The 24,269-nt window shown below is 44.0% G+C and overlaps 2 protein-coding genes across 8 annotated transcripts; one reads left to right on the top strand and one right to left on the bottom strand.

Moving 5' to 3' along the window:
* Positions 1–66: 66 nt before the first annotated feature.
* Positions 67–20,727, bottom strand: pcm1 (pericentriolar material 1). Of its 7 annotated transcripts, none has more exons than XM_076728292.1 (40): positions 20,535–20,727; positions 19,041–19,155; positions 18,488–18,736; positions 17,320–17,646; positions 15,751–15,921; positions 14,931–15,050; positions 14,445–14,631; positions 14,026–14,135; positions 13,420–13,693; positions 13,178–13,328; positions 12,634–12,852; positions 11,851–12,017; positions 11,179–11,408; positions 10,646–10,788; positions 10,403–10,532; positions 9,935–10,105; positions 9,622–9,800; positions 9,223–9,420; positions 8,852–9,131; positions 8,449–8,594; positions 8,138–8,358; positions 7,753–7,933; positions 7,355–7,662; positions 7,077–7,238; positions 6,765–6,821; positions 6,386–6,558; positions 5,557–5,688; positions 4,743–4,872; positions 4,115–4,282; positions 3,899–3,996; positions 3,596–3,730; positions 3,285–3,488; positions 3,122–3,181; positions 2,885–3,029; positions 1,907–2,055; positions 1,737–1,800; positions 1,384–1,589; positions 1,174–1,266; positions 958–1,081; positions 67–777 (listed from the first exon to the last, which is right to left on the bottom strand). In XM_076728292.1, the coding sequence occupies exons 2-40, from the start codon at positions 19,134–19,136 to the stop codon at positions 752–754; spliced, it is 6,384 nt and encodes a 2,127-aa protein (XP_076584407.1). In that variant the 5' UTR covers positions 19,137–19,155; positions 20,535–20,727; the 3' UTR covers positions 67–751. The 7 variants fall into 7 exon arrangements, with proteins under 7 accessions (XP_076584407.1, XP_076584411.1, XP_076584406.1 ...); XM_076728296.1 differs by having other exon boundaries at positions 8,282–8,358; positions 9,622–9,803; XM_076728291.1 differs by having other exon boundaries at positions 9,622–9,803.
* A 55-nt stretch (positions 20,728–20,782) lies between these two features.
* sart1 (spliceosome associated factor 1, recruiter of U4/U6.U5 tri-snRNP) lies at positions 20,783–23,594 on the top strand. Its single transcript, XM_076728299.1, has one exon. The coding sequence runs from the start codon at positions 21,121–21,123 to the stop codon at positions 23,443–23,445; it is 2,325 nt and encodes a 774-aa protein (XP_076584414.1). The 5' UTR covers positions 20,783–21,120; the 3' UTR covers positions 23,446–23,594.
* The last annotated feature ends 675 nt before the right edge of the window (positions 23,595–24,269 follow it).

A 24,269-nucleotide genomic window follows, 5' to 3' on the forward strand; every position in this document is an offset into this window, starting at 1 on the left:
ACAGGAGAAGCAGCGAGATGTCTGCATGCTGAACGACGTGAGGGACAAAATTTGTCGACACAACCATTTTCGAAAGTTCCAGCATTTTATTATTTAAAACTTATGACTGCGGTCAACATTTGACTTACATGAAAATCAATGGAGATTAACAATTAACAACAAAACAGCATATAAAGATGTGTCTGAAGGGATAAAAGTTAAGTCTGAGCTTCGAGCTCTGATATAAACGAAAAAAAGTGTTCAAGCTGGAGAAGTCAACCAGGCTACAGCTGAATCTCCATCCTACTGTCATATCTTAAGAATTAGGAATCGAGTGCAGAAAAGATGAGCTGTACCAGCAATAAGGCCAGGACGACACAAATAAAACTTCAACAAATAAAAAAAAAATCACAACTCAAACTGATCCCAGAACCAAGAAAGAACTAAGAACTAAGGCGGATCTGACGAGGAGCTTCAGGACTGTGACGACTCAAACAGGCTTCACCGTCAGGACTCAGCAGCATCAGGACGACCCCTCCCCACATGACCAGAACTCACAGTAAACATTCAGGAATAAAAGGAACTAAGAGTTGATTATGTGCGGATGTTTAGTTTCATGTGTCGCGTGTGAGAGTCACAGCTACCTTGTGACAAATATCATGAGCTTTTGCTCCTTTAAACTAGCAGATAACGAATCAACAATCATACATCCAGAGCAGACAGAAGCATAGTGCTGCTAAAACAGTAGACTTCCAGACATCAGTACAAAGCTTTACACGCTCTGGGCACCGACGGTGTCTGAAAAAGACAAAGGAAAGCGCGTCATTTTCGGGTTTTTGGTTTATGTACAGACCAAAACAACAGATTACTCCAGCCTGGATGTAACCATGGTAACATGACGCTGCATCTTGACTTTTGAGGGTATCTGACAGCTGCACAAACACACCTATAATGCTAACTGACAAGGGCCGTCCATACCTGGTTCCTTCAGTGCATTTGCATTTCCCACCAGCCCAGTCAGCGATTCCGTGTTCCCGTTGAGGATCTCGACAGACAGGTTGTTATTCTGCTGCTCCTCCACGATCCTCTTCTGCAGCTCCTCCTAACGTTACAGCACATCATCAGACAAAAGGTGTTTTCACAGGGACTTTACGTCTTTAATTGATACTGAACACAAACATCTTCGTCACACACCTCACACATGACTGTGAGCTGCAGAGGCAAGTCGTCCACCTTCACAAAGTCTTCCTCATCCGACTTCTGACTGGTGTTCCCGGAGCCCATCTCCTGCAGAGGTAAAATGTATAAAATCAGTATATAAAGTATTCAGTGTGATACTGGTAACACTGGTGCCTTCACTCCAGAGAAAAAGATGATGGTAGATGTCTTCAGCTGTGGGCTTACGTCCACGTTGATCATGACGGGTGAGTCTGTATCGGGGCTGCTGGTGGTGGCTGACTCCTTGGGGGCATCCTGACCATGAGAGACCGCAGGACTTCCTTCTGAGGCAGCAGCTGTCCCAGCGTCACCGCCCCCCTCAGGACTCTGGCACTCCGCCATGTCCCGCTCCTCCACCGTGGAATCCACAGTCCCGACAGACTTGCTGATTTCTGCAAAACAAAGGAAACACAGCTCATATGATAAACGATGACGGACTAACAAAGGGTCTAAAAATACGACATTTCTATCTGACAAAAAGCCGCTTTGACATTTTCAAGCTCGAAGGAAATTTGCTGGAAATATCACGAGCGGCTCACCGCCTTCATGGTCTGAACTCCTCTGTTCGGGTTTGGGCTCCAGGATTTCGCTGTGTGCCTTCCCCTGAAGCGTGACACAGTTACACAGGTCAGACTCAGAAAAACGTGGTGAATAATCCAAGTTGTGGTTGCTTCTGAAAAATATATCTGTTTGACTGACTAACGCTGACCTCCTGCTCCACCTGTCCGTCAGCAGAAGCCTGCAAGGACGTCTGGACATCAACAGGGCCGGCTTCAAACTCCTCCATTTCCTCCTCCTCGTTCTCATCCTCTCCGCTGCCGTAGTTTGTCAGAGCTTGAGTCTCTGCTTTGGAGAGACCTGAAAGAAAGACGACACACAAGACTGAGAGGAGCACGTGATGCTTTACATGTGTGTATGTGTGGATGTATGAAACTGCATTAAGGCAGAAAAACACATGTAAAGGAAACGGCACGTTAACATTTTAGTAGTGTAAAGAGTGAATTTTCGCTTCTTTTCCAGCACTGCTGAAACTAACCTCATTTAACTTTGAACAAGCACAAATTCACAATAGCCGTGATCGCATACGTGCGTGCATCCACACATTCATGCATGCACACGCACACACGCAGCATGAACAGTTAGTTAGCTGTCCTCCGGCTCATGACTGACATTTCTGTCTTATGCAAGTCTATGGATCAATTTTGAAGTTATGCACCTTTTCATGATAGGCCACTCCCACTACCGCACCCTCTTTTAGCAATTTGGCATGAACACACACACACACTCAAAGGGAAAACACTTAAAGGAAAAACACTAGTGGAATTTTCCTGATTAAGTTAATTAGGTTACAGCAAATAATCGAGGAGATTTGACTACATTTTGAAACTTTCACTGTTCTTGTTGTGGCCTTTGCTCCTCCTGCAATGACTCTCAGAATTGGTGGTCTTGCTTCAGGAGGCCTGGCTGGCTTGTGAAGAGGCCTTACATTCAGCCTTGAAAGTCTTTGTGATGGTGGTGGGAACAGCCACTACTTGCCAAACCCTAACCCTAATCCAAGTCTTCGCCCTAACTAACTAACTAACAATAAGTTATCCTGGCACATACAGGACAACACACTGATGTTATCTGGCTTTCTTCCGGGGGGACGTTACTTCAAGAGGCCTTTCCTTAAAGTATTTTCACTTACTGATCGACATCGGTATTCCCTGTCCATCACCTTCATCCTCATCTTCAGCCTCTGAAGCTTCACTGCTCCTGCTGTTCTTCCTCTCTGTCTGCAGGTAAAGCTCCTGGAGGGTAGAATCAGCTTCCTGCTCAGCCTCGTCTTGGTCCTGGAGGGAAAAAAGGAGACTTTATTGTAACACAGAGAACCGATGCACTAAGTGTTACTGAGAAATTCATTATCAGTCTTACAATGACCGACCTTGTCTTCATCTGTGGAGGCTGGAGACACTGACTTATTACCACCAGCTATTGTATTTTCCTAAATGGAGGAATTAACACAAAGAGTCAAATTAGTCTTGTCCAAACACATTTCTGTGCACTATTACCACAAACACAAAGTGGGAATAGAAAGAGCAACCAACTTTGACGCTGTGCTTTGCTTTGCTGGGCTGCTCAGCCCACTTCTTATTTTTGTGTTTGGCTGCCAAGGCGATGCTGCTGCTGTTGTCCAAATCCTGCATGAGTCTAAAGAAGGCGAGTTCATTGAAGAGGATCTCTGAGATCTCCACCAGAAGGTCCTCCCCACAGTCCTTCAGAGTCCGGCCCACAAATTTACTGAGAGAGTCCTGGAGCAGCAGGAGAGAGTGGAATGTCAGAAAGGCTGCTCCGCATTTGATCTGCTTGCTCTCGTGTTAACTGACCTTAAAGAATTTGGGACTGGCACTGGTCCTACCTGCAGTATGCCTCCCAGCTGCCTGTGGAAAAAACGGACAAACTCTTTGCTTTCATCGTTCTGCTGGGTAAGAGTAAGAACCATGCGGCGCACAGATGTCAACAGCTGGAGGGAACACACCTCATCCATGTTTTCCTAATAAAAGAAAATATGAGCCTTTCAGTCTTCACTCACAATACTGACACACTTTTTATTCAACAGTTTAAGTTTAGGAAATTCACGTTTTTTCAGTTTCGGTACATTCTCTGCTGACACAAAGCTCCTGACACTTCACCCCACAGCTCCCTGTGTCGGTTATCCTACCTTAAGGAAAGGAATTACTTCAGTCATGATGGCTTTGATCTGACGATCCAGCTGCTGGGTGTCGATCTGAGGACAGCGCACGTCACTGGCTGCACCTCCTGCTCACACACACGCACACACACAAACACCAAAAAAACGTCTTCAAAAATCCTGCAGAATTTGACAGTAAAGTGAAAGCCAACAGGTATTTGCAAGTGGTGTACTCAGATTGGGTACCTTCCACCTGGTCAGCAGGGTTAGCAGAAGGATGTTCAGCGTTTGAGACTTCAGAGTCGCCTGCAGCCGCAGTGCTGGCGTTGCAGGGGTTAAACTCAGCTTTAAGCTTCATGCGCTCATACTCCCTAATCCTGGCCAGAGCTTTGTCTAAATGAATCACCGTGTTGCCTATCAGAGCAGCAAAGAAAGGAGAGCAGGGGAGTGAAAAAGAGACAGAAACTTGATCCAAAAAGTCCAAAATCAATGAAGCAAGAGAGAGAAGTCTGTAATGGATCATAATGCACCTGTAACCAGGTTTACACCACAGGATCAAACAGAGCGTCAGCCTCACTCCTAATCTACGTCACTGAAGATCCCAAAATCTGAGAGTCCATTTTTCATCGCAAAACAGCCCTTCCCTGAAAACTAATATTCTTTCATTTGGCCATGTAGTATTGATCCTGAGGTGTGAAGTGGTTGGTCTACCAAGACGAGAAGTCCTGCTGGGAAAAGTGGAAGTGGTACCTCAGCTTGATACAGTTAAAGGCAATAAGCAAAGCATATGAGATGTGGAAAAGGTTACAGACAGGTGCACAGTTTTACAAGCTTCAGCTTCCAAATCAAATGGTTTCTACATGCAAAACCATACCCAGGTCGTCGTTAGCGAACGGTTCCAGGTTGGAGGAGGTTGACATGGTGCTGTCATTGTCCACGGATTCCGCATCATCCCTCTTCTTCATTGTGTCCTGTGTGAGCCTCAGGTTTTTCTCCACTACCTCCTGAAAAAGGTGACGGTTCTGTTATGAGACACCCACAGAATATATCTGATAATGTCCAAAAGCAAAACGTTTTCACCTCCAACTGTCTGGATTACAGAAGAATGGACGATTCATCGCAGATCAACTGTTTAACATCTCCCTAAAGAATGCATAGAGCAAGAGAAATTCCCAACATATGCTATAAACAACAGCCATGGTGGCTTCTCCTAACTTGGACAATTAGACATTTCATCAGTCATTTTTGAACCGAGGCATTATTTGGACAGACTAAAGCACTGAATTCCAATTAGCATAACTTTGGGGACCTTGGCCCAGAACAAAGAACACATGTCTGATCTGGCAAAAGAGTCGTGGAGAGATCAGGGTCATTTTGTTCGACAGGCTTCTGAAGTCTTGCTGTCAAGTTAAATTCAAAGACAATGAAGATGGGTGGGGGGAAATTAAAATCAGAGAATAAAGAGAGACATGGAGGGATGAAAGGAGACAAGGCAGGGACGGATGAAAGGAGACAAGGCTGGGAGAGAAACCAATGAAAGATGTATTGAAATGGAGAAGAGGAGTAAAAGAGATACGTGTGAGCAGGATGACAGCATGAAAAAGGGGCAGAGAGAACGACATCAGGGCTGTGGAAAGTTTGGAAATGTGTGGGAATGCCACGCTGGGAAGCAATAATGTGTTTCTTACTGCATCACTGGTAGCCAGACTCTCGCTGGGTGTGAGCTCAGACTGGGAGCCTGCCGCCCACGCCACAGGACCAAGAGGGGGCAACTGGTCTTCAGCCGCACTCTTCTCTGCCAGGTGTCTGGTCACTATGTCCTGGCAGAAACACGGAGAGAGATGCATGTAATTACACAGAGTTCTAAGGGGGATTTCACATTTGCATCTACGGGCAGGCTCAGATTACAGCAGTTTTAAATCCTGACTGGACGTCTCTCTCACACACATTCATCAACCTCTCACTCAAATTCATATAAGCTTTACCGACAAGAATGTTGAAAACAAAACAGATAAATAACCACAAAATAGCATACACTGAAAACAGTTCAGTTCATTAGAACATATACACATTAATGTGAAAGGATTGGACAAAGTAGAATGAAGGAGAAAACAGGTGTTTTTTTTCCTCACTCCGACTGCTCTTAACCTCTTCTTTATCTGAATGGTTTCCTCAGCAGTTTAAGACCACATCTCCACCAGCCTTTACCCTGCAGCTGTCCTTAAAACCCACATCCTCCATGAGCCTCATTTCAGACGTCCTCTTTTCCTCCTCCTAAATTGTCTCTCCTGCAGGTCTGGTCTGCCCAAAAAAGCAGAGACATTTTGTCCAGATCCTCTCAGATATGAAGGTTTAAAATGATAGAGACGAAGCCATAATTATGTCCGAAACTGGTTTGAGAGATCAAAATCGGCCACCAGTCACATGGCCAGACATTCTGTGCCAAACAACCCTTCTGACCTAGATCCAAACAGCAGTTGTACATCAGTAAGAAGTTGCATGTGTCTATACTCTTACCTGTAGGGAATACAGTGCCCTCTGCCGTAAGTAGTCTGTGTTGAGCAGCTGCAGCTCGTGGAAGAGCTCGATCAGAAAGTGGGGACGGGACTCATTCTGAGATATCAAAGTAGCCACCTCAGAGTAGATGGTCTCCCTCAGCGCCTCGAACAGTGAGAAGTCGCTGCTTGCATCTACAGGTTGGGGATTTTACAGCATGAGATTCGGTTGAGCGCTTGCATAATCTCATCCATGAGCTCAAAATTTAATAAATAAATAAAGCAAGTCTGCCAGCCTTCAAACTCAGAAGCTTTCGTTTAGGTTAAGCCAAGAAAAGAACATGCGTGGGATGTTTAGGTGACATAAGAACCAAATGATGCGTTTGGATTTGTGAGTTTACCTGGTGCTTCTGTGCATGCAATTCTGTTAGAGAGGAAGGGTGTTCTCCAAGCATAGGCTGTGAGTAAGATAAATGAAGTAACAACAAAGTAAATTAACCCAAAATTAAAATGAAACACGAGGTCATGATAAACGTGGAAAGAAAATGTGAATTAAAATGATATCAGATAGACAAGATGTTAAAATTAGAGGAAAAAACATGTAAAATAGGCCTAATGTAGATATTACATGTATACAAAGAAAAGCAAAGAACTCCAACACAAGAGGGATGAGGTGGATGCATAACTGTCACGACAAGTAGCTCGACTCGTACCAGAGGAGAGGTCATTTCGTTTGTGTCCAGGCTTAGTTTTGTTGTCGAGCTTCTCTTGAGTCAGCTTGTCCAACAGACTCTTATTCGGATCCTTCTGACGAGACAACGGTGCCCTCTCCTGGGCAAAGTCTGCAGTGCTGCTGACGCTGTCACTGTCATGACCTGAGGAACGCACGCACGCACACACACACACAGAGGAAAAACACTCGTGAGATTTTCCTGATTAAGTAAATTAGATGACGGCAAATAATTTAGGAGATTCGACTCCATTTCGATACCTTCACTGTTCTTGTGTCCTTTGCTCCTCCTGCGACGACTCTTAGAGTTGGGGGTCTTGCTCCGGGAGGCCAGGTTGGCTTGTGCAGAGGCTTTGCGTCCGGCCTTAAAAGTCTTTGTGATGGTGGTGGGATCAACAGGATCAGGAATGCTGCTGAAGCTTTCCTGTGACGCCCTGTCAAATTCTTGAGGTTGGGAGTGGCGGTTGACAAAAGTGGGGGAAGAGGACGGAGACTCCTGGGGCTCTGTTTTAGACTGGTGATGCTGGACGGTGTTGTTTGCATAGGAGGTTTTCAGCCAGCTGGCCGCTCTGGAGGGGTCACATGAAAAGTCAATATATGTTCAATAATGTTTGCACAAATAATCATAAATGCCTTTTCAGGCCAAAGGATGGACGTACCCTCTCTCTGTAGTGGTGTTGAGAGGAGAGCGCTGCAGTGGAGGAGGGAAACTCATGTACTCTGTTTTTATTGAAGTGTTGGGGTCCAACTGCTGCTTCTGGTGGTCAGGTGTTGCCTGACCTGCTGCACCCTGAGGGAACTCGCCCATTGGAGCAGGGAAGAGTGGATATAAGTTAAAGCCTGCAGAGTGAAAGAAAAATACAAAATGAAAGTTTAAAGTGCTAATGGTCCAGAAAAATGTATCAAGTCATGAGAAGACTTTGGGCCTTTCATTTCTGCACGGCTGGGCCACATACTTCAAATTCAAATGCAACAATGCACACCATACTAGACATATTTTGGCTGAGAATTAAGCCCCAGAGCGAATAGAAAAGCGTATCATACTGGGAGGAAATGGGGATATGGCAGCAGTTGACATGTTGTTGGCTGAAGGATGCAGGGTAGAGGAGAAGGGGAGGAAGATGCCAGGAGAGGCTGAGGGGCCGGAGCTGGACTCCTGGGTGGAGCCCTGCTTCTGTGTCTGCCAACCTGTTGCTGAAGACAAAGTCTGCTGATGCTGCTGTTGCTGCTGCTGGCGAAGGAGGTCATTCAGGACCTGCTTTAGTCTGAGGATGATGACAGATTAAAGACAATTTAAAAAGATGAACTCCTTGACAGACATGAAGTGGTGTGCTACTGTATACTATTGTTTTCACCTTTGTATGTTGTTTTGCTGCCAAGCCAGCTGGGTGTAACACTGGTTGAGCTGGTGCATGACCAGGTGGACCTGTGGTGATGACAGGTTGTTGGGTAACATGCTGTACTGACCTGTCAGCAGGGTTTGTAACATATAAGAGAGAGTCTGTGGAAGAAGGTGAGAGAGAGGTTTTATTTTATTTGTTTTATTGTTGTGTTTTTGGACAGCTGTTTCATGGTGTTTAAAAGGAAATGGAAAAGGCACCTAAACAAAGATTGTATAAAAAGCTATGAGCAGAAAACAATAACTGCACTGACAATTCCACTATGACCTCACATTGAGCCTACAAATGCGGTGCAAGCTTGTGTCAGTTATCAAGGTGAGTGTCCGTTTATGTGCATGCATGTGCTCAGTTCACCAACCTGCTGGTCCTGCAGGAGTGTCTGACACATGCTGGTGCTGAAATCCAGCTGTCTCTGCAACTGGCTGACCTGTTCCTGCCAGTGACATGAGCCCTCTGCGAAGGAGAGCTCAGAGGCCCAGCACAGGTTCTCTTGCCGCCGTGTGCCCCCGAGCTGGCTTGCAGACTGGTTCAAGCTTCTTGACTGCTGCTGCTGCTGCTGCTGCTTGGCCTTAGTCTTGTTATGAACCGATGGATTCACACCACCTTCACCTGCGAAGGCCGGTGGAGGCTTCAGATTGCTAAAAATACAAAAACATGAGCACATTATTTTAAAGGACAGATCATAAAGGTCAGTGCAATACAATTCCTTCTGCCTCCCCTTCGTCTGACCTTCCTTGATTCTTCCTGTTACTGTAGGAGCAGTGGTTCCTGCTGGATGAGTAGATGTGAATGTCATCATCAGAGGTGCTCTCTGCGCATTCTTCATGCTCCTCTTCCTCCTCTGCACCCGTCTCTGAGCGATATTCATCCTCATCCTCATCGTCATCATCAAGGTGGCAGGGAGTGGAACCCCATGTGGCCATCGTTCTAATAACACAACAACAAAGCGGTACAAATGGAATAATCATTCGTTTTAATCCCTTCTCTTGCTTAAAAAAAGGAAACAGGAAACAAACAGGAAAGAAATGCCACCCAATCACAACAGCTCTCACAATATACTTGAGCAACACATAAGAGCTCATGTTGTACGATGTGGCTGCTGTGTGGGTTCTGCAGTATGTCTCCTACCTTTCGTCCCTGCTGATAGGCTGTGAGGGCGTAGCAAGGCCCTCTGTGTCATCAATCTGCCTCGGAGAGTCACTGAGACCGCTACGCCTCTGGTGTTCAGCCATCAAGGACTCCAGGTGCTTTCTGCGCTGTCGCAGTTCTTCCCGCAAAATCTGGTGGCGACGCATCTCTGACCAAAGCTGCTGACAATGCAAGAACAGAGAGGAAGAGCTGACTCTGATCTGTACCGATCTGCTCTGAAACCACAGATCTCATTTCGACATTTGAATAGTGGTAACCAGGGTCTTCATGTGTGCGAGGTGGAGCCTGTTACCTCATTGTCAGTGACTGAAGACGTGGCTGCCTCTGGGGCAGTGGGCTTGAGCACGGCTGAGTTGGTTTTGGGTCCAGAGGAAGAGGAAGTCTGGACCGTGACTGGAGTGGAAGCTGTAACTGGAACCTTCCTCAGCAAGCCCTGCTGACTCACTGTGCTGGACACAGACGACTAGAAGGGAGACCACAACAAGTTGCCAGTTTACTGGGTACACCTGGCTAAAACTAATGCAGTCTAATACAACAGCCATGTAAAAAATCCTTTGGGAAGGTCATAATGTTCAGTTTTTGTTGAATCCATTTTGGAGGCTATACTTTTTAGAGATTTTATTTAGTCCACCCAAACCATGTTTTTCAACACAATGATTCTACTTCTTATCAAATCCTACTTTGGATTCTCTCCATATTACTTGAGTGTGTGTGAGCATGTGCATGTGTCCTTGTGCGTGTATGTGTGTGTGCAAAATACCTGAAAGTCAGGGCAGGCCCACTGCAGGTCCTGGATCTTGCCTTGGATTTCAATGAGCCTCTGTCGCTCCTCGTGGAGCTGCTTCAGTTCCTGCTTCTGCTGACGCAGCTTCTCCTCATACAGCTTCTCCCTGTGTCCAGAGGAGTTTTGATGCCAATTAATCCAGATCAACACACAAGCAAACAGTCAGCACTCAGACTACAGTCAAAGCAATGTTCTGGGACATCCGTGTGGATTCTGTACCTCGCCTTGCTGGAGAGAATGACTTCTCTGGGATTCTGTTTAGATCCAGTCCCCGGAGACGCAGCCATGGTAGCTCTGGTATTATTTGGCTGTTGATGTAAAACTTCATCCTCATGAGCTGTTGTTCCATCTGTGTCATCACTCTGGGTACAGACAGAAACACGTCATTTAGACAGTGTCCATCTTAAGATTGGGCGAGTGTTTCTATACTAGAAGATGTGTGATTGTTGATGTGAGGAGATAGACACCACCTCCACTGTCCAACACTTTACTGCTGTTAACACCTCCACTGTCCAACACTTTACTGCTGTTAAAGAATAACTTTTTCACATTTTTTTCTTGTAATCAAAGGCTCATTCTCATGTTTTTTTCTTATTCTCATAAATAAGTGGCCAAACAAGATGCGACATGTAACCCTGCATCCGTTTAAAGTAAGTCAGAAATTCAACACCTGGTGGCTTTAACAACCTTTCCTTTCTTTTCCACAGAGCTAACACCTCCATCCCCGTTACAGAAGCTGTCACCTGCCTCACCTGGACCATGGCCACCAGCTCCTGAAGCTGCCGGAGTTTCTGCTTCGCTGTGTGCCGATGAACCTTCTGAACAAAACCTTCATCGTTCCCCAGACTGCTTCTTCGACTAGAGCCCGACACCTCACTGTCTGGAGCCGCAGCCTGTGCCCCCGCCTCATTATCAAGACCGTCTTCGTCTTCATCGTCATCCTTCACCTGATTGTAGGGGGTGTCCCGATTGTACTGGCACTCTGAATGAGAAAAGGGTTATAGATATAGAATCTGGATTCAGTCAAACAGAGTCAGTCTGTAAAGTGATCTCGTCGAGATTTAATGTTTGAAAATCACATCAACAATAATGATAATCCATTCTACAGCGTGATACAGCATATCTGTGAGTCAACACAAGCGTGAATGAAGAGACAGTTTAAAATAAAGTGTTGATCATCAGACGGAAGGATAACAGTCAGCTGCAGGCAAAGGCGATGTCGGTAGCTTTTCTAATATTAAAGGGACTTAAGTGCTGAACAAAATAACCAATTTCACTACTTTCAGTTTTATGTATACCATCAAATCTTTCTGCCACCGATTAACCTTAAAGGGAAAAACACGCAATGACACATAACAAACACCCAGAGGGAAGGCAACCATCAGCTGTAACGTGGATGTGTGTACGGGTCTGCGTGAGTGTACCTATAGCTGATGGGATGTTGAGGCTGCGGAGGTTGGCCGCTGACCGGTTGTTGATCTCACACTCGGTGTTGAGTCTGCCATCACGGTTGTTGGTGGCACTACTCCTGACACTGCGCCCGTTGGTCAGGCTGTTCAAGTCCGTCCAGTTGCCACTGCGCTGTGGGTTTCTGAACACATTAAGGACAGTGACTGTCATGGAAACATCACAATGCCAGGAGTAGAATTACAAACGCTGTGACCTAAAGCCAAACGCTATCATAATGTAACTTGAGACAACAACAAACCTTCCCCCTCCTGTTGGCAGCGTTTCAGTGTAACTTTAACAGAAGCTGAATCTGTGTATAATGTAAAGCTGCAACTAACAATTATTGTCATTAATCTTATTTTCCCAATGACTGATTAATCGCTGGTCTAGAAAAAATCTATCATGATTTCCTACAGTCCAAGGTGATGCTATCAAATATCTTCTTTTGCCTAATCAACAGTATAAAGCCCAAATAATCTAATTTAATATAATGTAAGGTGAGAAAAAGCAGCATTTTCTCAACTTTGAGAACCAAAAGCATGAAACGTTTGGCATCTTTGCCTGAAACTGGATCCATCCAATCAATAATACAAACAGCTGCCAATTCAATTTCTTTCCATCAACTAACTGATTCATTAACTAATCACGCAGCTCCAGCATAAGGATTAATCTCTCGATGAAAATCCAGTCATTTATTTATTTATTAAAAAAAATGTTATTTCATTTAAATCACTATGAATTCATGTAGACAAACACACCTGATGTTAGTGACAGGATGGCGGTTCTCCTGCTCAGAGTCAAACATGGCCTCAAACATAGAACTATCCTCTGTTTCATCTTCCTCATCCTCCTCCTCTTCATCATCATCCTCTTTCACATTCTCGTTGACCGCATCCACCATCATATCAGAAGTCTGCTCGTAGTACTGAACCAATTCCCGCAGCTCATTCAAACGCTTGTGGACCTCCTTTAGCTTCCTGTAGGGAGTAGAAAAGAACAATTGTGTGACTGAGATGCAAATGAAGACTAAGCTTAATAATTAAAAAGGTTATGTGACACGTCAGGACAATCCCCCCTCTGCTAAAGTATAAAGTCACCCACAGAAAGCTGCCCTATAAAGGGTGGAAGCTGAGCATCTCGTTCAACAACACTTGTCAACAAGAGGACATGTAGTAGTTTTGTGGCTGCAAGGTTTCACTACACCACCCTATATTACACCACCCCCACTCTATACACCTGCCTGCAGCTGATATCTGACCTGCCTATTAAACTGCTTGAAGCTGTGAGTGTTTTCGTGTGTACCTGAGCTTGTCTGTGGAATTGGAGCTGTCCTGGCGTTGTGTGAGTGAAGGATGAAACGAAGTGGAAGCTGAAGCCCCATTAGAGCAGAGAGCAGATGGACAATCTGAAGATCCTCCCATGCTCCGACTGCACTGTGTTGACAAGCCACGACCTGAAGGGAATCACATGCAGTTCAATCACATTTTATATGGGGGAAAAAACCCACAAAACGACTGCAAAAAGGGCTTCAGACACACTCTTACATGAGTTATTATTGAGTGTCTGGTCTCTGAGTGAGTGCAGCTCCTGCAGGATCTTGTCCATGGTTTGTTTTTTGTCTTGGAGTTCTTGGAGCTTTGTGAGTTTGGCACTGGCAGCCGTTGGCCCCGTGTCTAGGCCAGTGTGGGGACCAGAGGCAGAGTGGAGGAGAGGCCTGTGTTGAGGTGGACCAACAGCCTGGGGAGCCCTAGACCAGCACACCTCTCGAGAGAGGGAAAGGCTCTCTGCCTGACGACGGTTGTCTGGCACTGCTTTAGTCTACAAGGTATAAACAATGGAAAACTTGAACCATACATTTGCTATTACAGCTGTTAAAACACATTTCCTGATAACAAAAATACTTTAAATATAGCTAGTTGACATAGCTTCTCAAATGAGAGGTAGACGAGGGGTGGACATACTAACATTACAGACTATAGTCTCTTCATCAAATTGTACAAAATAAATATCCTGACATACTGACACTGACATAATGCTGTAATAGTTATTAATAATTGTTTAAACACTGCAGTGCACAAGTCAGAAGACAGTTCAATATAGGACATGTTTGTACATGGTTCTATTAAAAGAAACTGCAGATTGCACTGTACCTGAGAGTCATGTAGCTGGTTGTGGAACCGCTGGATCAAATCGTTCAACTCGTCATTCAGTTCTGATGTGATGCTGAGGCCTGAAACACTGCCCGTGGTTTCTGTAACAACTAACGACAAGCGCAAATGGAAAAGGAATTAAACACAGGAAACTGTTTATGTCAATCATTAAGCATTACTTTAAGTGGTCTGACACTGTGAACATATTTATCAGAAAATACTGATACATAACTATTCCTCCATAATATCATCAGTTCTTGCAATTACTTTTTCATTTAAGAGGATTTCAACTTAGTCGTGGATGCATCTCTGCAAGAAAAGTCATGTACACACCTTTTTCCTTTTGAAAAAAACAAAACAAAACAAAACAAACTAATTGATAGTGAATGGGCCTCTAACTTTGTTAGTGTGCATCTCACCAGTGTCTTCAATCACAGCAAGTGCCTGTTCTGCACTGTCCTGCATGGCCATTAGTGCTTCCTGTCGGCCCTGCAGGGCCCTGAGCTGCTCCTGCTGCTCCAGCATCTTCTTCAGCAGCTCATGCTGCTTACGTAGATTCTCCAACTCTTCCTTCTGGTCAGCTCGCACCGTTTCTGCCCTCCCTCCCTGCAGAGTTCAAACCCACATAGCATTACAAACACTGAAAAACAGTACTGCGGTGCTACTCTACAGAAAAGGCAAAACAGGCCTGTCAGGTACTGACACAGCAGATGAAACTAGCCTACCATGACAAAAGCAAAGGAGGGGGACTAATTGCTTAGTTTTAATTTCCCCTTGTCCCATGCATTTAAAGACAAGTTATAATTACCTCATATAAATAATAATAATGCTTATGTGTAATGCAACAGAGAGCAAGGGTAGAAAGTGACAGATTCTTTGAAAATAGTCTAAAAAAAGCTACACACCATTGCATTTGAGGTGTCTGAAAAGCGGACCTCAATGTTAAGAGAAGTACTCTCTGCCAGTGAACCTGAGCCCACCGCAGAGTCCAGGGTCCCCACATCATCCTCCTCATGCTCCCGTGTCTATAGAGACAGTGGAAACGATAATCAGTAACTCACAGGGAGCTGAAAGGAAAAGAATGCGGTACACAGATGTTGTACAATTCTGTGGCATTGTTAAAATAATACCTTAATGGCTAAAAGTGAGGGGAAAGCCTCCCCAAATGCTCCATATATGCAAATGGCTGCAAATAGGAGCTGTTGAAATATGTGGCAATGTGGGAAGCAAAAAACCTGCAGTGAATTTAACAGTCTGCATAATGAAAATAATGTTCCTTGCAAATACAACTACGTATTTCACAGAAATATGAAATATGTAGTTGTAGTTCTTCAGTGAAAGTTCTTTTCATCAGACTTTCTGATTGAAGAGATTCAGATATGTTGGACTTCAACAGAATTTCCCAGTAAAAGAAAGGTAATTACTGGATAACAGTACCCGAGATACAAGGTAGCATGCAACCGAATGTCCTAATTTTATCATCACATGAATCATTACTGTTGTACTGATTCAGGCCACAGTGACAGACAACCATTAAACAGATACGTGTGGCAAGCCGCCAAGATAAAAACACATGCAGGCTTCATTTCAACCATGAATTAGCTACAAAACAAGTGTTACAGATGAAAGACCACATTTTACTGAAACTGTGTACCTCTGCCTGACAGCATGAGAAAGCAAAGAACCAGATTCGTTCTAATAAAGATAAAGAAGGAACAGACTAACCAGCATTTTCTGCAGGAACCGTAAATAGGACTTCTCCTGCTCCTTGAGGTGGTCGATGAGATGGGAGAGACGCTCCACGTTGGCCGGCACATCATTCTTCTCCACCAGGTCATCCCGCATGGAGCTGGCCTTACTGATGTACTCCCGGATCTGTACCAGTTTGCTCACCACCTGAGACCGTGCAAAGAGAGGAGGGTGGTGTATGGGTGTGGGTTTCAGAAGAGTAAATGAAAAGAAGACAGAGAAAGACGTAAGGAAAGGTGAGCAAGCATCTGTAGCGACGGCTCAGACTGGGTGAAATAAGGGCAGAAAGGGGGTTGGGCAGAATACTCACTGGGCACCAAGGGTGGCATATTTATAAATTGCCCTAAATACAGGCGAGTTTGCGCTGCACCAGCTCTCCCTCACTTTCATCCTAGTTCTGGTTTCAGAGCAGTCTGGAGTGCAGTGATACACAGACAATGCAATGTCTGCATACATTATGAAAAGGGACTCGGGGAATGAATTCTCAAATTGTTGTTGTTGTTGTTGTTGTTGTTGTTGTGTAGGAAAAATATCTGCTCACATTATTGTAGATTCATGTCTTCCAAAAGATGCTACTTAAGAGACAAACTTCATTGATTGCACCTTTAAATTTGTTAAGATAGGAACTAGAATTATCACCTCACAGTTGAATGCCTCCACCAACCAGCCAAGTTCCATTTAAATCAATGTGTGGCCAGAAACATAAAATATATCTAATGAAGACTTTGAGGGTATTTAATAAAAGATACTAAGTGTATGTATTTGTTGAAATGGAGGTTATCACTACACTGACATGTATGAATAATTTCCAGTGAGAAACACGTTGACTTCACTTTGATCATTTTTACAGTGGAGTAAATAGGACTGATAGAGAGCAACACTACATGGTCAACATCAATAACCTGAAGCTCAACATCAGCAAAACCAATGAGGTTGTGGTGGACTATTGGAGTGATAGGAGGCCCATGTCATGAACAGATGGACGGACATACAGACAACCCGAAAAACAAAATACCTCCAGCTCGAGGCGCGGAGGCATTAAAACTCATCTTTCTCAAAAACAAAGTTCATTAAATCAGTACAGCATATTTTACAGTGTCTTCTGTCTTTGTAATTTGGGTGTGTTTCCATCAAAACATGCTCCAGTTCCATGCCTTTTTTCAATCCAATTCCAAATCCAATTTCTTGCAAGTTAATGAAGTTATTTTCTAAATCTTTTTAACCACACTAGCAGCACGGTTCTATCTTGATAGTTATGAGATGAAATGCTATGAAATTTTAGATTAAAGATAACTTAATATTAAAAATTCTGTAGAGGATAAAGTCTAATTACTTTAGTGATCCTCTGACTTTTCCTCTAGCGCCACCAGCAGTTTTCACTTATTCACTAAAATATTTCAGCATTTACTTGATGGACAGATTTGTGTGTTTTTGAGACCAACACCTCATTGTTGCACTCATCCATACCCACGCTCAGATTACAATGCATCTTTAACAAGAGCAAGAGCTGACTACAACCTCAGTAACAACAAAACAAAGTGTTACCTGGCTGCTGTCTATTCTTGGCTCTGCTCTCCCATATTCTCTGTGCAACAAGGGCCCTCTCTCTGTCCCACCACGGCTAAGCCTCGGCATATCCTTGGAAGGAACCAAAGGGGTTAACGTATCCCTAAATCCTGGGCTCTGCTTCTTAGTTTCCTTGGTGATAGCTGGTGTGGCTGGGGCAGAGGCCGAGGGAGGGAGCAGCTCCTTGCTTTTGTTAGTGTTCACATGCAGAGGTAGGAAGTTGTAGGGCTTTTTATTCTCTCCAGCTAACTGACGCTGGTTGTTGGCGGCTGTGACACGGCCCTGGGAGTCACTGCCGATGCTCCTCTGAGTAAGAAAAGAAGATACAAGTCAGACAAATCACCACTCAAGATTCTGGATATATCCTCTTAGAAAAAAACATTCTGTTAAGTGTCTCCATTTTGTGCTTCAGATCTCCACAGTTCATTTAATGGATGGTCCAAAATGTAAGAAGGTGGAACTTTTCAATACGCTGCTATAGATAACTATGCAACTGGCAAGATTTATTAGCGCAGTAAAAACAATGCATCTGCTGCACTGATACAAAATCCTCTCTCTGACTTCAGCCTTGTCATAGCTTACAAATATTTACATGTTTTCACGCAAGCTCTGCCACCATTACTTCCACAACAGGACAGGGTCAGCCAAACATCTCAACACCAAACTATTAAAAAACACTCAGCAAATACTTCCTCAACAATGCATTGGCAATTTATCACTGAAGAAGAATGACACATTTTTATTTCCTTCAACAGTATCCTTAAAAATGTTATTCCACGTCCTTGACATTTCACAACAGGCACTTATGAAACATGAGGCATGAGAGGAATAGCTAAATTATCTATGTTTTCAATGCCCTGGAAATAGAAAAAGAATGGAGCCCATGGTGGAGGGTTCATTCCTTTTGAGTACTGGGTTCAGAGATAAACTGCTGTTGTTATTGGTCACACCATCTGCTCATTGTGATATCTCTGTCCACAGAGTTTTTGTCCACACGTTCTATATCTACCAGTGTGTCACTTGTGGCACTTTATGCAAAAAAATAATAATTCAATTCTATCCTTTCATTCTTGAGATGTGAATTAACAACAATGTATTGAGCCCGCGAAAAAAAAAGAATTTCAGATGGAGTATAGCAGCTTTTTACCTCATCCAAGTCTGTGAAATTGATTCTCTGACGCAGCTTGTCCAGCTCAGCCTGGTCTGGTACAGACATCTGAGTGGTGTATTTGATGTGGGGAAAGGAATGAGGAGTGCGTGCTCTCCTGCGACCGGCCCCAGGGGTGGACTCTGGCGAAATATCATTAGTCAGGCGGCTCTCCACCACTGCAGCTGACAGCTTCTTCTTGTTCTTCTCTGAAGATCGGTTGGCTTTCTTCTGCTGTACACCCCAATCCTTATCAACAGAAAAAACACCGGCACTGTTAATTATTACGTATGTTTACTTTTATAGGGGCCGATGCACATTGTGTATAACACACAAATCAGGCATATCACGGCATCAGTATACCATGATAGTGACATGGCAGTGAGAGATATTTTACAGAGAAACTTTAGAGTGTACTTTACAGTGTGAAATACTTAATTATGGTGAAAATATAACAAAGGCCAGACGTGTTGTGGAGACCCTCAGATGACAACATCAAGTGGAAATTAAACAAACAGTCTTTTGTATACTATGAGGTTCTGACAGCCTTTACCATGTTGTTGAGTCGATCTTCCAGACTGCCATTGGTTACCGTCCAGTTGTGCAGCTCTTCTGCACTGTCATCAAAAGGAGTGCCTCCAGTTGCCATGTCACCCCCTTACAGCTTGCTGGAATTCACAACAAAATGCATACTGACCACTACACAGAGCACTACCACCGAACAACATCTGCATTAAAAACAGTCTGGGGAAAAGGACTCTGTTAACTTTCAGCTTGCTGGAATTCACAACAACATATCATCTTACCACACCGGACGACAGAACAAAAAGCACGTTATAAAACCTTAGCTACATTAAAAGAACAACCAAGAAAGGGACTTTAAGCATTTCAGAATACGGACACATGTCAAGTGAGGTTAACTATTTTAGCTAACGCTACTTAACGTTAACTAACGTCCATACCTGTCACTGTAATGTTAATCTAACGTTTCTACCTAAAAACGACAGCAAACTTTAACTATGATTAACCTCATGAAATGGATTACAACGTATTGCTCATCATATATAACAAATTGCTATGGCCGTTAACGCTAGCTAATGGTAATAACGCAGAAGGGAGGTTTAAAGCACCAACTGTAACTGTTAGGGCTAACGTTAACAGTTGCACTGATGCATCAATGCGCAATTTCTCACCAAACAGCCGTTAACTTTAGCTAACGTTAGCTCTCCAATCACGACCAGCTTGACAACATCAGTCCCCACACCGTATGGCTGCTGGCTACCTTTGTGACCTGTCTGTGAACGTTAGCTGCCGTTGGGTTTTGTGCGTGTGGCCCGCTCGGATTCCCGGGGAAAAACAATGAGACATTCTCTTCACCACGCTGCCAGTTAGCGCGAGCTCTCTACCTCTGCTCTCCGCAGGGACACTCGTTATAGTTAGCTTAACGGGCAGAAAGTGCCGTGCTGTAACCAGTAACTTACAGCACCCGTAGTTAGCTTGAACAGACGTTAAAATGAGAGAGTATGTAGCAGTTAGCTTGTTATTGGTGAACTTTACCTGCATAACATTTGTGACCTAGTTCCGTTTCACAATTACCATGGCAACACGCAATAACCCCGATCTGCACACAAGCTAACTCAAGGGGTAACACGACTTCGATCCTCTATTGATCGAATATCCTAAATTACATCGTTTTTGTCACGAAGCTTCTCACGAGTCGCGAAAGTTGCCGACCTTGCTGTGGTAGCTCGCTAATGAGACCTAGCTTGCTAACAGCTGCTGAGCAGAGAGCTAACTTTAAAATGTCTCGATGAAAAGTTCCAGCAAAGAAGCATCTCACTCGCGTTGACATCAGCAAAGCTAAACTTCAAGCTTAGAATTGGGTTAGTTATCGCACTAAGCTTGGGTTTACAAACTGTCAGGACAAACTAATGTTAACATTAGCTAACGACAAACAGCAGTGTAAAATACTAGCTTTTAGTCATGTAATTTAAAACTGCGCTTGCTAAGTTAGCTTACAGTTGAAAATAGGGAAGGTGGATATTACCATTCAGAGTGAAAGTGGAGGAAATGTCGTCGTCTAGCACCTCATATATTGCAGTAAAGATTTCACAGATCCTCTCGGAGTCTGGTAAAAGCCATTTGATAAATAAAAACGTCTTATCTGTCCCAGAACGCAGCAAGTCATGGATGTGATTGTGGCCTGATAACGTCATAAACACCCCCAAACAGCAGGTGGCAGTATACATTAAGTACTTGCTAATCTTTGACGACAGGAAGTGTGTTTGCAGGAAATGGTAATATTGTCGTCCGCTATACGTTGAAGAATAAAGTAGTGTATGTGGATCGTTGAGAGCGAAACTGGCGTGGAGAAAACACACAGCTAAGATTTTTTTTCACGTCCTCTCTTGTCGGTGATTAGCTAATAATAGTACGTTTCGAATACAAGGTTTCATTTTTGCCTCCGCACCGAGTGAGTTGTGTCGTCGGTTAGCCTCTTTAGCTCGCTAAGCTAACGTGTGCTAGCTTTTTAGCGGAGGAAAGCCAGCAGTATCCATCGAACACGCTGTGTAAGCAACTGTATTTTAACAACAGTTGTGTTCTTTGAATTACAACTACTGTAACCTGCAGTAATGGGATCGTCCAAGAAACACAAGGAAAAGAGCCGCGATAAGGACGCGGAAGAGCGCCGTCGCGAACATAAGAAACATCGCCACAAGGACCGAGACCGAGATGCTTCAGATCGGGATGGGACTCGGGATAAAGAGAAACGAAAACGCTCCAGATCCAGGGAAAGAAGCGGACGTGAGAGCCGCAGCAAAGGTGAAAGGAGCAGCGGGGAGCCACGAGTGAAGAAGGAGAAAGTTGATCTTGGATATGAAGAGGGCAATACAGAAGTGGCGCCTCAGTCAGCAAGCGGAGATGCATCTCTCAGTATTGAGGAGACAAACAAACTCAGAGCCAAGCTGGGTCTGAAGCCTCTGGAATTAAATGAGAACAAGAAGGAGCTCGGGACCAAAGAGGAGCCAATAGTGGCTGAGACCATCAACCCTGTTGCCATCAAGCAGCAGAAGGAGATGCGAGAAAAGCTTGCAGCTATGAAAGAAAAACGCATCCTGAACCAGAAACTGGGAAAAGTCAAGACCCTAGCAGAGGATGACTGGCTGGATGACACATCTGCTTGGGTTGAGAGGACCAGGAAGCTGGCAAAGGAAAAAGAGATGGCAGAGAAAAGAGCCAAACTCCTGGAAGAGATGGATGAGGAGTTTGGTGTCAGCAGTCTGGTAGAGGAGGAGTTTGCTCAAAGCAAAAAGGATTCTTACACATCTAAAGACCTAAAGGGACTCAAAGTTCAGCACAAGATGGACTCATTCACAGAGGGTCAATCTGTCATCCTGACCCTACAAGACAAAGGTGTACTTGAAGAGGAGGAAGATGTGCTCGTAAACGTGGGACTGGTGGACAAGGAAAAAGCTGAAAAGAATGTGGAGTTAAAAAAGAAAAAGCCGGATTACAAGCCCTATGAAGAAGAGGAGAGCGTGGATGACATGGTTACATTCAAGCCCCACTCTGTTCTGTCAAAGTATGACGAGGAGATTGAGGGTGAAAAGAAAAAGAGTTTCCGGTTGAATACGGGGGGCTTTGCTGATGGGGACCGAGAGCGGGAGCTTCAGGCCATGAGAGAGGTTCTTCGAAATCAGGCCCAGTCCTTGGAAATGCCCTCTCTCACCATCGCCTCTGAGTATTACACACCTCAGGAAATGGTGGGCTTTAAAAAGACAAAACGCCGTGTGAAGAAGATCAGGAAGAAGGAGAAGCAGACATGGGTGGATGAACTCCAGATCGATGACACTCGCAACTCTGATTTTGGTTCCAGGACACGTGGTCGAGGCCGCAGGCAGCTGGATGAAGAGGGCGAAGAAATAAAGGAGGTGGAGGAGAGTGGAATACCACAAGATACCCCTCAAATGTCTGATGACATCAGGATGGCAGAAATGGACATAAGCGACGAGGAAGACTTCACACCTCCTGATCCAGTTGTAATTGAGGAGGATGAGGCAGAACAGGAGCTGCAGAAACAACTGGAGAAGCAGAGGAAGCTGAAGCAAAAGCAGCTTCTTAAAGACTCTGGGGAGAAGGTGATAGAGAAGATTAAACAGCTTGACAAAGGTGACGGTGACAATGACCCTGAGAAGAGGAACAACATTGTCTTCAATGCCACCTCAGAGTTTTGCAGAACTCTGGGCGATATTCCAACTTATGGACTGTCAGGCAACAGAGAGGACCAAGAGGACATAATGGACTTTGAACAAGAAGAAGAGAAAGACGATGCTGGAGATTCAGACTCGGAAATGGATGAGAACGTTGGATGGAGCACAGTTAACCTGGATGAAGAGCAGAAACAACCAGACTTTTCCACAGCCTCTGCTACCATTTTGGATGAAGAGCCCATTGTCAACTCCGGCCTTGCTGCTGCCTTGCTATTGTGCAAAAACAAAGGTCTGTTGGACACTCAGATGCAGAAGGTAGCACGTGTCAGAGCACCTAAGGGCGCCTTGCCAAATGACAACTACTGCATTGAGGACAAGATGGGTTTTGATGACAAGTACAGTCGTCGAGAGGAATACAGAGGCTTCACTCAAGAATTCAAGGAGAAGGATGGCTATAAGCCTGACGTCAAGATTGAGTATGTGGATGAATCTGGGCGGAAACTCACGCCAAAAGAAGCTTTCAGGCAGCTTTCACATCGATTCCATGGGAAAGGGTCTGGAAAGATGAAGACAGAGAGGAGGATGAAAAAGCTGGAGGAAGAGGCACTGCTGAAGAAGATGAGCAGCAGTGATACCCCTCTAGGGACGGTTGCTTTGCTTCAAGAGAAGCAGAAATCCCAGAAAACACCATATATTGTGCTTAGTGGGAGTGGGAAAAGTATGAATGCAAACACCATCACCAAATAAGTTTTGGGGAATAGTGAATCATCTTAAACACAAACATGCACACACATACACACAGGATGTTTTAAGTAAAGTAACTGATTTACGTTCACGCCTACTTCATACATGCTTTGTAGTTGTAGTAAATAATTGTCCAATAAAATGAATACCAGTGAGAGAAGTGTTTGTTTTTCATTTTCTGTGTTACAAATTTGCAAGGCAAGGAATAACTCCAAAGTTTAACTAAAGGATGGGAATATTGTTTTAATGAAAACCTTTATTATCTTACATTTTCAACCCCTTTGTTTAGTTCCATGGCAGCTATTCCACATTTTAGAATTAATGATAAACTTTATTTATATAGCACTTAACAATGTCAAAAAAGTGCTTTTCCAAAGCACATTTGTGGTGTGACGTTAGGAACAGGTGCAGTATTAATTAACAAGCAGAAGAACTTTATAAAAAAGTTTGGAATGCATTTGGGTTCTTATTATTGGCAGTAAAAGCAAACTTAATTCAGCTTTTTTAGTTAAATATGGTTTAATAAAATAATGCAACAATTAAAACACTGAAAATGGTCATTACTGAGAAAAAAAATTTCTATGGTTTCATTCTATGTTACACACTGTGTAAGATGATTCTTCACAGGAAGTGGGACTTTTTACAAATTACATTCAATAATGTGCTGCCTTTAATTTGATGTCAGTTAACCAAATTCAGAGATAATAAACGGAACTTATGAATGTGTGTTCCACAAACATTGACAGGGCACACTGCTTAAAAATAACGGTGTAATGTTTCATACCACACGTGGCAGCCTTGTAAAGGTTTGTCAAAAAGACGAATGA

The sequence above is a fragment of the Chaetodon auriga genome, chromosome 4 (assembly GCF_051107435.1).
Source record: "Chaetodon auriga isolate fChaAug3 chromosome 4, fChaAug3.hap1, whole genome shotgun sequence".
In the NCBI taxonomy this organism is placed as follows: Eukaryota; Metazoa; Chordata; class Actinopteri; order Chaetodontiformes; family Chaetodontidae; genus Chaetodon; species Chaetodon auriga.